General features: G+C 40.0%; 1 protein-coding gene across 2 annotated transcripts in view; it reads left to right on the top strand.

The window, feature by feature from the left end:
* The window catches only part of DDHD1 (DDHD domain containing 1), a 65,255-nt gene that overhangs the window by 15,815 nt on the left and 37,054 nt on the right, over window positions 1-12,386 (top strand). The window contains exon 3 of one of the 2 annotated variants that reach the window (XM_042799255.1): window positions 6,850-6,951. The exons of the other annotated variant lie outside the window; for it this stretch is intronic. Within the exon in view, the coding sequence (XP_042655189.1) occupies window positions 6,850-6,951 (102 nt within the window). The remainder of the gene's footprint in view (window positions 1-6,849; window positions 6,952-12,386) is intronic. 2 annotated transcript variants of the gene reach the window in all.

Raw genomic sequence — 12,386 nt, 5'->3', positions numbered from 1 at the left:
CTAACTCCCCACAAAGTTAGTGAGGACTCCATGAATATTTTTTTTCTATTTGTACCACTTTAAAGGATCTTTTCCTCTGGCCAAGCCTGCAGTACAATCTTCTGCTTTAACAGCTCTGTCAGGTAGGTGCATAAAATGGTGTGATCCCTGAGCTACAGCACTATCCCAGTACAACTGCCCTTTTGAAAGGCACTTTCACCTGTATTTCGGTATGGTTGTACTGGTTTATTGTTCCAGTATACTGGTGCAAAGCTCAGTTTAGTACAGGTGCACCCCCACTGTGAGTGTGGTGCTGTTTGTGGTAGGGTAGTATGCTTTTACATGGAAAGCACATCTTTATGGCTGCTGAGTGCTTCCAGCCTTTGGTACCTTAACTCCTGATGGAAGGAAGGAAGGAGGAAGGATGGCTTTGGCTGTACTTGGATTCTTCTTATCGAGTAAGGGAGAGAGTTCGTTTTATTTTGTTTTGTTGTTTGTTTTTTTGTTTTCAGAAAATGTCAGGTCCGTGGAGCAGAAATTTTCAGATTTGAGGTAGGAGAGATTGGGGAGAGTGATGAGAAAGGTATAATCCCTGATAGTTATGAAAACATAAAAATCAGAAAAAGAAACTCCAAATTCAGACAGCAGTGCCTTTTCTATAACTAAAGTTTAAAAACCACAAAGCAAAACAACAAAAAACCCCAAGCTATGCATGCAGTCACTTCAAAATGTCAAGTCACCAATAACTTTCAATAGATTTCTTTTTTTTTTTTGTAGTAATAGGAGAGTTGCAGGAAAATTATAGCTAACAGTAAGTGTGAAGAGTGGTTTTGTCATTATAATATGCCTCTTAATGAATCTCTGATCAGCTGGCATTCATGGTTGCCATCTGCACGTGGCACTGGGAGAAGCTTTATAACTTGCATTATCGCTGGTGAAGTAAACATAATTAGTTGGAGACATGCTGAATTCAGTTTATATATTCCTTAAATGCTACAGTTTGTTGTAATTGCATCCTGTATGAAACATTTTGGTCCCATCAGGGTTTACAGGTAGCTGTTATTTAAGACTAGTGAAAGTTATAATAGACCTGTAAAAGTCATTGAGAGGCGAAGTGTCTAGTCGCAGTGCTATGATAAAGCATTGTAAATGATGAAAAACTAGTCATCTCATCTAATTCCTCAGCAAAATTAAGACAATCTGCTGTAACAGTCTCTTAGTACGTAGACGTAATTACTTTCTTATATGAACATGCCAGTTTGCCTCATGAGTAATGAAAAACAAGCTTGTTAACAAGCATCTTGTTAAAATGCAGTAGACAAACCTGTCGGCTCTTGATTTGACCCCAGCCACGCTCTGAGCGGCGGCAGGAGGCTGGAAAGTTACGAGCAGGTTCCACTTTGCTGCTCCTGTTCTGGGTAATTTTTTTCCTCTTCTGTCTCCTAACTCAGGGCAACATAGGATATCCTGGAACTTAGTATTCAAGACTCAGTTGACAATTTCTTTCCAATTTAATCATCTTTATTTATTAATTTTATTGTCCTTTGAAATCTTTTTGTGAAGAGAACTAGATGTTTAGCACCATCAGCACTTGAGCAGCCCGCCCAGTCCGTTGCTGGTAATAGAATCATCCCATTTCAGCACAGGGCAAGTGGAGTCATGCATACAGGCGAGTTTGTCTTTGAAAAAACTGCCAGTGAGTATTACAGACATGACCTGTGAAGGCTAATTGCTCAGTATGCAGTGCCTCTCTTCTTTCCTCATATGTTTAGTTTTGGGACACACGTTGTGAGGGTGCCCTTACAATGAAAAAAATTATTTCCCACTCCAATGTTTTGATTTATTAATGCTGCTCCTGGATTGCAGCATATTAACAAGGAAATAACTAAGCTTCATCCAGGGCTTTAGGTGGAGATAGGATGTTGATGAATAAATGCCCCATTATTAAACTTGTAATCCACGCAAACCTCCTTCTGAAAATGCAGAATGTTTCAGAATAGGAGTCTCCAACCTGTGGCCTACAAGTAACATAACACCTATGCTACCTTCCAGTGTTGTTTGGGACCATAGGAAGCTGTAAGTGCTGAAGGTAACAGAAAGCATCTGATGGTGTTTAGGTGAACAATTTCTTAAGTTCTGTTTTCCAAGGGGCAGCCTGGAGACCACTGCTTCAGCGGGAGATCCCTCTGCTGAGCAAACTGTAGTGGCATTTTGATTTTCATCCTTACAGAGTATTTAATTTCATGCCTTGCAAAATGAGCCGTATTTATGGTGCCTGATGTCGCTGACTCCTCTTGGTGTCTGATCCCCTTGAGGGGTCTGCTGGGCTGTTAGCCTCTGCAGTGTCATGACTTTCTCTGGTAAAGTATTTGTTATGGCAGAACGCAGAAACGCGGCACTTTATTTCTTAGAACTGTCCAAGCAGATTAATGTGTCCCTTAGATTTGCCATATCCAGTTGACCTGGATTTGCCTCCAAGGTTATGCTCTGTAGGAGTTCACAGACGCGGCTCCCAGGTACCAGAACTCTATCTCCTGCTTGTAGAAATGAGTCAAATTTCTGAGATTTCTGGATCAATACTTGGTCCTGAATGTGTCATCTGCAACACATGTAGAAGGCCAGCCACCCTGACCGGCGATCTCTGAAGTGTAGCGTCCACAGGAGCTGTTGGCACGTGGCAGCCGCCTCCCCAGACCAGGTGATATGTCTGCATGTTGGGAGGGATGCTGCAGGCATGAGCCTCTCTCTTCATCGACTCTGCAGGGAGCTCTGCCTCCCACGGTGCCTAAAACCAGGCCAGAGAAATGCTGCTGAAGTCCTGGTGCAAGCAAGTGCTGCAGGGGCATCGCCCCTCTCCTCCATCGCATGACCACACTCTGTTTCACATCTCATCAGCCTGGAGTCTGCTTTGATCCTGCCCAAATTCCATATACATATTTCAGCTTAAATAGTTCATTTCAATGTTGATAGATATAGGAAAGAACATTGCTATTCTACCTTTTAAGACAGAGTAATTGATACGGCTAAAGGAGGAAATCACACTTAGCATGAGGAATTAGGGGTTTGGCTGCATTTTGACTGTTTTGTTGTGAAACTGAATGTCTGCAGCCTGCGTTTGAGCTAATGCAAATCACCAGTTTGCACAAATGCAAATCTGCATATTGGCAGATTCAGGAAGGCATCTTCTGGCTTGTCATTACATAAAGTAATTTCACATAATTTTTCTGAGCAAAATGAGAGTCATTACGTTGTCATTTTATAGTTGTATTGAGGAGTAGAGCTTGGCGTTTGCTACTCAAGTCTGTGCCAAAACCAGTCAACTCTGACACCTTAAATCCCTAAATGAGATGCTGCACTGCTGTAGCAGTATATGTGGGCTTCCAGGTCTGATTTGTTGTTCAGCCACTATGTTGATAGGTAGACAATATTGAGAGTTATTTGGGCCCTCAAATTCATTTGTCCAGTACTTGGGTTTTTTTCATCCAGGTAACACTAGGCTTTTTTGTATATTGCCTTTGCTTGTCCTTCTTAAGAACAATTAATTCTTCAGATTTAACAAATATTAATTAATATCAACACAAGATGTAAGGAGTTGTTTTGATCTAAATTCTTAGGTTCAAAATTTTAAATATTTGATACAAACTTCAACCCTTAAAATGTGGTAATATCTGCGGTGTTTATTTGTTCACACCGAGAATGGGTTGTATCTCTGGGCCTTTGTGCAGAAATACTGACTGTTCTCGTATTGCATATACCCAGTAATTACACTTAAATATGTTACTACTGTAAAATAATTCTATAAATATTTCTGAGAAAAACCTGTTCTATGAAGCCATAGTTCAACTGAAACCATTTTGAAGGGAATACAAAAAGGGTATCATAATACCATTTTAGCAGTCAATAAGCTTAAAACTTACAGAATAACATAGAAACTGCTTTTTATGTATACTTAGGCAGACAGTGAGTTCAGAACCTATCTGGTCCATCAAAGGAGCAGTCTTCAGGAGATTTCAGTAACATCAAGGCCATTGTAAGATAAAACAAGACCATGAACTTGAATTATAGACGGTTCTTAAGGGTTCCCAGACTAGATATTTTGCTAACAGTATTTAACCGTAGTGAAGGCAGTGGTGTTCAGACCAAAAGCTTCTTGATGGAGGGTCAAAGTTGCTACTTCGGTGTTGGTTTTTCTCTTTTGCTCTGTGGCCAGAGCCCCCATATCCCTTGCTGTGAGTTCCTCGAGCACAGAGGAGCTGTTAGCAGGCAGGTGCCCACCGCTTCAGCTGCAGGGATGCAGTCAAGGATGGATGAGCAGCTTTTGTCACACAGTCCAACTTTCAGCTGGAGGTTCCATCTGTGGGACCCAGAGGTGTCTGGTACGCGGTGAAACTTCCCCCTCTTGCCTCCCGTACGGCGGCAATGGTGCCAAACAGCAGAGCAGGAACCGCAAGTGCTCAGTGTGCTCTGGGGAGGAAGCAGCAGGAGATACTTCCCACTGCTCTAGGCTAGCGTGAGGGCTAGTTCTGATTCTTCCATTCAAGACCACAGAGCAGTATTTCAAAGGGTACATCAAAAGTGGTCCCCCATATAAATAATCTCCTCTAACAGCTTTAACGTTTGCTATCTCTGCCATAAGAATCCTTGGTTAGCTGTTACTATTATAAATACAGTTTGAGTACCTATCATCTGTTGCTGCATCATCTTTTTCAGGTATATCCATTTAATTAGGATGAAGTGAAGCTGAAAGCTTCAATATATGTGATAGTAAGATAGGAATAGGCATAGTTCGCTATATTTGCACAGAGAGATGCTCAAACTTCAGCTGGAAATCTCCTGAGCAACCAGATTCAAACTTGAAATTGGATCCAACTTAAAAGTTCATCCTGCTCTGTGTAGAAGGTAGGAGCAGACAAACCCCATCAGTCCCTTTGACAGAAATTATTCTGTGACCAAGTCTATGGTTCTGTGATAGATGATAACAAATGTAGAAAAAATGCTGTGAGTTAGAATCAGAATTAATTTTTTTAATGCATTGATTTTGAAACTGTCTAAGTTTATTGTTTTTTCTTACAGATTTTCAGCGTGAGTTAGATGCCACAAAATTATAAAAGTTGCACTTGGAATAGTCTATTTGTTTTGTTTTAGATTTCAAATGAAAAAAATTCTCTGTTCATTTATATTAACAATGAATTTTTGTCACAGCTGGCTAAGTTAACCTTTAGATGGGAAAGCTGTATTCATAGAATGAGAAGCATACAGATCAGAAGGGATCTCTGGAAATGATCTAGTCCAACCTTCCCCCTCAAAGCTGTGGAGTCAACAAGAGCAGGTTGCTTAGGATACTTCCTGTAGGGTTTTGAATATCTCCAACAACAGAGACTCCACATCTTCTCTGGGCAGTCTGTTCCAGTCTTTTACCATCCTCACTGTGAAAAACATTTCTTCTTATATGTTTCTTGAATTTCCTGTGTACATTCTTGAGTGTTGTATTTCCACAGCCGGTAAAATATTCCACAGACTAAATTATTCCAATGAGTCCCAAGTGCAGTAGCTATGAACCTCATTTTCCTCTCCTCTAGAAAACTGATGTGCAACAGCACTATACATCACTTGCATCTGTATTAAGGCGACTGCTGACCGAGCTGTTAGCTGAGGGTGTGAAGGTACATGATCCTGGACCAGTGTAACATGGCAGTGGAAGCCACACAAGCGTGGAGTATCACGCACTTGTTCTGGTATAAGTGACTGGATCACAGACTATTATCTACTCATGTTTGTAAGGGAAAATGTTATTCAGTTGCATTTTTCCCCACTTTCTGACAGACTAACTGATTTCAGGTAATCATAGCTTAGTGACTGTGGATTCAGAAGCTAGGCTGGAGGGTCTTGATTTCTCATTGAATTTAAACACACTCTCTTGAGTATATCGGGTTTTTGAGGCTAAAATATTTTTAAATTAAGACTCTTTTTATGAATGAGGTCCCACAGAGCAATAACGCAGAAGACGTAGATTTGTAGGACTTTACTTTCAGCCTTGCTCAGGAACCCCCAAAGGAGTGTAAAAGGTGTCCATCATAACCGAGTTAACGGTGAATACAAGCCTCCTGTTGTGCAAGTGCCAAGAGCAGCTTCTTCCTGCTCACATAATTTCGCCTGCTCCTCCTTAGCAGCAGCTTTCACTTACCTTAAAGTACTTCTTCCATAATCACACACGACCAATGCATAAGTCCCTGAAAAAGAATCTTTTGGATTGCTGTGCAATATTTCAATATTCCCACAAGGAGTGAAATAAGGTGAATGAAAATCTAACAAAAGTTATGGACTCGCCTTGCCATCGAGAGGAAGCTCAATGGCAAAGCACGCGTTTCACCACAGAAGGCAACTTCTTGAGGACTTAACAGAACAGGATAACAGTAGGATATTTTGTCTAATTTAACTTCTAATGATCCTCTTACACTCTCTGGGGAAATAATAGAGCTGTGCTTAAAATTGAGGGTTTTTTTCCAAATGTTTAGTGGGTACTTAAGAAGGGTTACTGTGTTCTATTCTATGCAAATAGAGCATTTATGCTTTTGTCTGTGTAAATGCAAAGGCACTCGGTGAGCCTGGTTGCATGGTGTTCCAGCTGTCTTTTACTAATGCCTTTAGCTTTGTTGTGATGTCATTACTGTTTATGAAGAGTAAAAATATTGAATTTGACTAATATGACCTGACACTTTTGCTAGAAAACCAGTTTTTTAAGTGTATATACTTTTTAAGAAAATATGCCAGCTTCTTTTTTTTTTTTTAATAAAAATGGTAATAATAATGAAAAAAAAAATACACCCCTTATAAAAATTTTACTTTGAAGCTCAGTGTTTTTACTTTTAGTTCTCTACTACCTCCCTCCCTTCTCCCTCCCTTCTTTGTTCAAATGGAGAGGATATAAGGAGAAATCAGATGCTGCATGTCTTAAGCGAAAGCGTTCCCAAGGTACAGTAATTGTAGATTTCTTTTTTGTAGTAGTCCTGGCTTAGGAAGCTTTAAAGTCTAGTTTGCTTATATCAGTTAAATGCATTAGAATTACATGCCTCAATTTCTTGAGCTGTATTCATGCCATTTCCTTCAAAACGAAAGGAAAAAGCATCATAAATCTTAGAAGAAAAGTAGATGCTAACAGTGTCATGCAGTAATCCTTATTATAATTGTTTGCAACTGTGATGGAAACTGTAAATGTTTGTTTTTTACAGGCTTTATATGTGGTTTGGCTTTTTCAGTAGACCAAAACCAACTTTTTTAGAATCACAGAAGGCCTGGTACAGATAAATTATGTCAGAGAAGGAACGGAGGGTTTATACTAGATAATGTTTTGTTCGCCACTTTTTTTTTGGATAATTCATGCATCTTTAATTTTATGTTGTAAATTAATTTTACTGCAGCTTTTGTATGACTACTGGAATGAAATGAGACTTTGGACATATGATATAAAAAGGGGAAGCTGCACAGAATACGTGATAAAGGCTGCTGTGTTGCAGAAAACATTGAACTTTGCAGCAGCTGATGTTGTGCAGATTTGTTTCAGAAAGTGCGAGTAGATCTTACAGGAGCCATTAATGATTGCAGAAGTCTCAAAAGTACTTGTCACTGGTCTTTCTCTGTCACTGTTAAAGCCAGTAGTGATTAAACTTTTACTGACTTCAGTGACTGTGGAACTAGACTTCTGAAAGCTATACCCTCGATTAAAAATGTAAATGTACATGGTAGGTTTAGAGTTATTCTTGTCATACCATATATTCTTTTAGCTCCTGGGGATATTGTAAAGTATGAGAATTTACTTCTATATGCATAAATGCTTGCCTTTTGACTTCCTTTAATTATATTTTTCTATAATTGGGTCCAAATGAAAATGCCTGAAATCAAAATGTTTACTAGTAAACTTTCCTGCTTCTTCTCACACATGGAACTCAAGTCTGTTAAAGGTAGATAAGTCTAACTACTTTCTTGAGCAGTAAGAAAGGACTTCTGCCTTTTACTTTGTGATTGTCATTTTTTTTTTTCCTCAAAATTATGTTCATTTGTGGTAATGAGTGTACTTGAATTAAAAAATTAGAAGTAGGTGCTTATATATCAAATAGTGACTTTGATGAATTGAGAGATGAAGTGCAATATAAAAATGACAGCAGTGTGAAACAGCCCTTTTTAATTAAGAGCTATAGCATTTTTAATGGCTTCACATTTGTTTTTCAAAGAAATAAGAAAAGGTTTTCAAATCCACAGCTGTACCTCAGGTTTACATACCAGAACTTCAGACTTGTTTAAGAAGGAACAATAGTGGCCAAATTATGCTCTCAGCTACTGGTATGATGTGGCAGGCTTTTGTGCAGAAACTACTGCTTACTGATTGCAAGAAAGATTAATTTAAAAATCCTTGAAAAAAAATGAGGCAGAAAGGGTTTTCAGACAGCATGTATCCCTTCTCTGGTCTTTAGCCCTGACCGGAATGACAGTGCCTTTGTGGGGGAGATGGTGGTAACATCAGTTTTTAGCAGTTCAAAGATGCTTTCCTCTGGGTTGATTTTTGACTTAAGCATAGTCAAACTCCAGTAGAAGAGATTCACCCCATGCTTTGGTCTTGTCAGGTAGATGAAAGCATCACATAAAAAGCCAGGTGCTTACCTTAAAAGGAATTTAATTTTAAACTGTTGGACCCCTGAAATGGGGGCCAAGTTCAAGTGCCTTCCTGTCTGCACTTGATGCTGGAGGTGTTCAGCTCCTCCAGCACTTGAGCTGGGAGGATGTGTGCACATCCCCAGCTTCCCTGTGAGTTTTGTGGTATAAGCATAAAAAATACTTCAGGCTTTCTGCTCCTCAGTTATTCTCTAGTTATTTTGACTCAAGATGAGTTTCTGCAGTCTAATTCAGATTAGGTTCTTCAGGGCTTTAGGAATATGTATTCTGTATTTTATATTTACTTCTTCATTTTTCATATTTAAACTTTTTAGAGGGATTTTTCCCTCTGTGTTCATCTATCTTGGAGAAACCGGAGGTTTATGTAATAGTAACCGTTGATTTTCTCAGCTGAAAGAAGTCCTTTCTTGATCCTTCTCACTTCTGCTATACTTCTCTCCTTGGTTTTGCACAGCTTGCTCACTACTATCTAGTGTCAGACTGTCTTTCATCTGCAGTGGGCTTGTGCCTTCCATGTACTCATACTCTATGTGTCTGTCATGGTTGGTATTCCTGAAATATGTTTAATTTCTAGTTTCTGCCTACAAAGAAAACCAAAACTTGGTCTCATTACCATGGGCTTGGCCTTCTATGCTAAAATAGAAAACTAAGCAGTGAGCAGAATATCTATAGTTGTCTGCAACAACCTGGAGTCTGCAACACTGGAAAAGATGCGCCTACAGAGACGCCTACTAAGAAAGCTGTACATGTTGTCAGTGTCAGAGAAGTGGCTCATATGAAAACAGAGCTGCAAGAAGTTGAGTCCAGAGGGAGATTCCTGTCCCGTGGTTTCACAAGAGACCCTTCATCATCTGTGCCTGACGTTCAGAGGTGCCATAGCTGCAGTCAGATCTCGGTGAATCTCCGCAACATCCTGGCCTGGTGCCCAGGAGAGAATCTGCAGACCTAGAAGGCATGCTTCTGAAGGACCCAGAAGGCAGAGGAATGAACACGAAGAGCATTCTCCGGTGCTGTACTCACTGCCTAATCTAAATTCTGTGATTTGGCTTCCTCAGTCACACTACAATATGCCTTGGTGACTTCCTGACACCCTGTGGCATTTCTTGGTAGGAAGAGCTCCAGAGTTGTCATTTTGACCACCTCTGCAGCATGCAAGAGGTTTATAGGACAGTCACCATTTGTTCTGCAAAGAGAATGTAAATCATGTTGTCTCATTATCTTCAGGAAAACATAACTTTCTCTTCTTCATGTTCAGTTTCAAAACAGCAGTGGCAACCCTTGCTATCCCATACCTGGAAAGCAGAGTTTGCATATTTTGGTTTTGTTTTTTTTTTAGGACGCTTATTTTCAGACAGCTATCAAATCTCCAAAGACACTTTTGTTGCTCCCTGCCTCACTATTAACACACCCTGGGACTGTCAGCAGCAGAAGCTCCTTTGGGTTGACCTCTTGAGAGTCTTGAGAATCTCTTCACAGCCTTTGGTGCCATGTTGGCCCTCATGAAGAGGTACCTTATTACAGGTTGGGGTTTTTTTTTACCTAAAGAGTATCTCCTGTGCATAGTGACAGAGAACCACTGTCTCTGCCTAGCTATGCATGCACACATCGTTTGTGGATCCTTAATCCCTGTGACTGATCTTAGCTAGACAGCTCTTTTCTCGGTTGGGTTTCTGCCATGCAAATCTGCAAGGGTGTATCATTTTTCTCTTCCCAGACATTGTCATCACTGGGACAGATACTTATATAAGGATAGAGAAAGCAAAACAATAGTCATCAAGTGGAATGTCACTCCTATTTTGAAGGGATATTCTTGAATACCAAGAGGGTCTGGAGGTCAGGGTGATGGATTTTCTGTTATTAGGGGATTTCTGTTCCACAATGAACATCACATCGAAGTTCAGAGGATGAACAGACATTCCAGTGTTTAAATAAATCAAAAAAGGGGAGATGAACTCTCACCCTACCTCAGTAAGAGGGTGGGTTGGTCTGTGGAATGGGTGCATTGATCTTCAGGCTGACTTTTCAAACACTGCACCCCATGGGATTTCAAAAACAGAGTGCCAAGGTGGCACACCCAGCTTAGTTTGTTTTGACGCAGGTGACTCTTGTTAACTTCTAAAGGAATGTGTCTACTCCTGGTTGGTAAGATAGACACCCTGGAAGTGTTATCCAAACTTCTGCAAAATATTGCACTGGAGTGGATGGTGCCTTTGAAATGTCCTGCAGCCATTGTTTTTCAGTGATTCAATCTCTCTACTGCTGGTTTGGACTTTGCTCTGGCGTGTGCACATGGACAGGCACTCAAAAGCAAAGCAGTGAATGTGTTGGTAAACAAGATTTACTAAGAGATGCAAAATAAAATGTAAATATATCAATTAAAAAATGCAAAATTTATCATCTTACTGACAAATTTAGTAGATTCTCTGAAAAGCAATGCTTTTCATGTTTTGCATCCTGCCACTTCCCTAAAAACTCCTGATATTTTGTGGTTGAAGGAAAACTGAGAAGCAAGAACAAACACTTTTTTTTTTAATTTGTGGTTCTGGGTAGAAAGGAAGGGTGACTAGTCCAAGTGCTGTAAAAATTATATCTGAGCTTGAATGCAATGCGCATGTTAACAGCACATCTCAGAAGTAAGTTCTACTCTGTTGTCAAGAGACAAGGAAGTACAGTCCTACTGAAGGTTACTGGTAGTTTCATATAGTGCTTGTGTTAAGAGTAAACCAAATTTTTGAGGTTCCCTTTTGAAGGCCATACTAAATATGCAGGGAAATAGTGTTGGATATTTCATTTGCAGTTCCTCAGTGTTTTCATGTCTTGTAGTTGATTTTGATGTGTCCTTCAACATAGTGTTTTTGAAGACCACCATCAAAATTAGGAATTTTTTACTCCTGTGTGAATTATTATCACTTGGGGTAGGGAAAACCTACATCTTTCTGTATATTCTTTCAAATAGAGAGGCTGGGCTTGATTCCAGAAAGAGTTTGAGGATCGCTGTTCTAGCAAACTGCTATTCTACCAGTGGTAATAAGTGACTCAGCCACGGGCTTCTCTGTCTCTTCCTCTGCATGCTTTGGACATTGTGCGCAACGCTCTCCAAAGGCATCAAGCCTCCAGCCATCCTCGGTCAGCTTCCCCGGGAGCATACTCTGAGAGGGATTTGACAGAATAGAGGTGGAACAGCTCTTAAAAACCTGCTAGACAATGCATAAAAAGTCTACATTGGTCATAGAATTGAGGATGGAGAAGATGGCAGAGACATCTGCAAGGAGGTCCATTGCCTTTGCTACTGGACTACATGCCTGTCTCAGGACATCACAGTCTCTGTTGCGTTATCTCCAAGTCTGAATGAGAAAGTTTTGCTGGGAATTTCCTTTCCTTCTCCAGTTCTAAATTGATATTTCTGGACATGGACTCATCTCTGCACTTGCAAGGATGTTTATGAAAACATGTTCATTAAATTTTCACTAGATTGCTTCTTGCTCTGGCCAGTCATTACCCTAAGATGACATGGCTGCTCCTCAAAATCAAGCTTATTTTCTTTCCTCTTCTTGCTCTGTCAGTGTAAAATAGCAATATAGTTCTAGTTATTTTCTGTGAATCAGTTGTTTACTATAACAGAAGGGGTAATCCTTTTCTAATCCCCTTATTTCTTACAGGCTTCATTTAGTTTTCCATCAGACTACATCAGGTCTACCTGCCTTGGCAAAGAAACAAAAGTACTACAGGAGAAAGGTCAC

The sequence above is a fragment of the Tyto alba genome, unplaced genomic scaffold (genome assembly GCF_018691265.1).
Source record: "Tyto alba isolate M040663 unplaced genomic scaffold, T.alba_DEE_v4.0 Super-Scaffold_29, whole genome shotgun sequence".
Taxonomy (NCBI): domain Eukaryota; kingdom Metazoa; phylum Chordata; class Aves; order Strigiformes; family Tytonidae; genus Tyto; species Tyto alba.
Note: the sequence above shows the minus strand (reverse complement) of the source record. Positions and strands in the feature narration are given on the sequence as shown.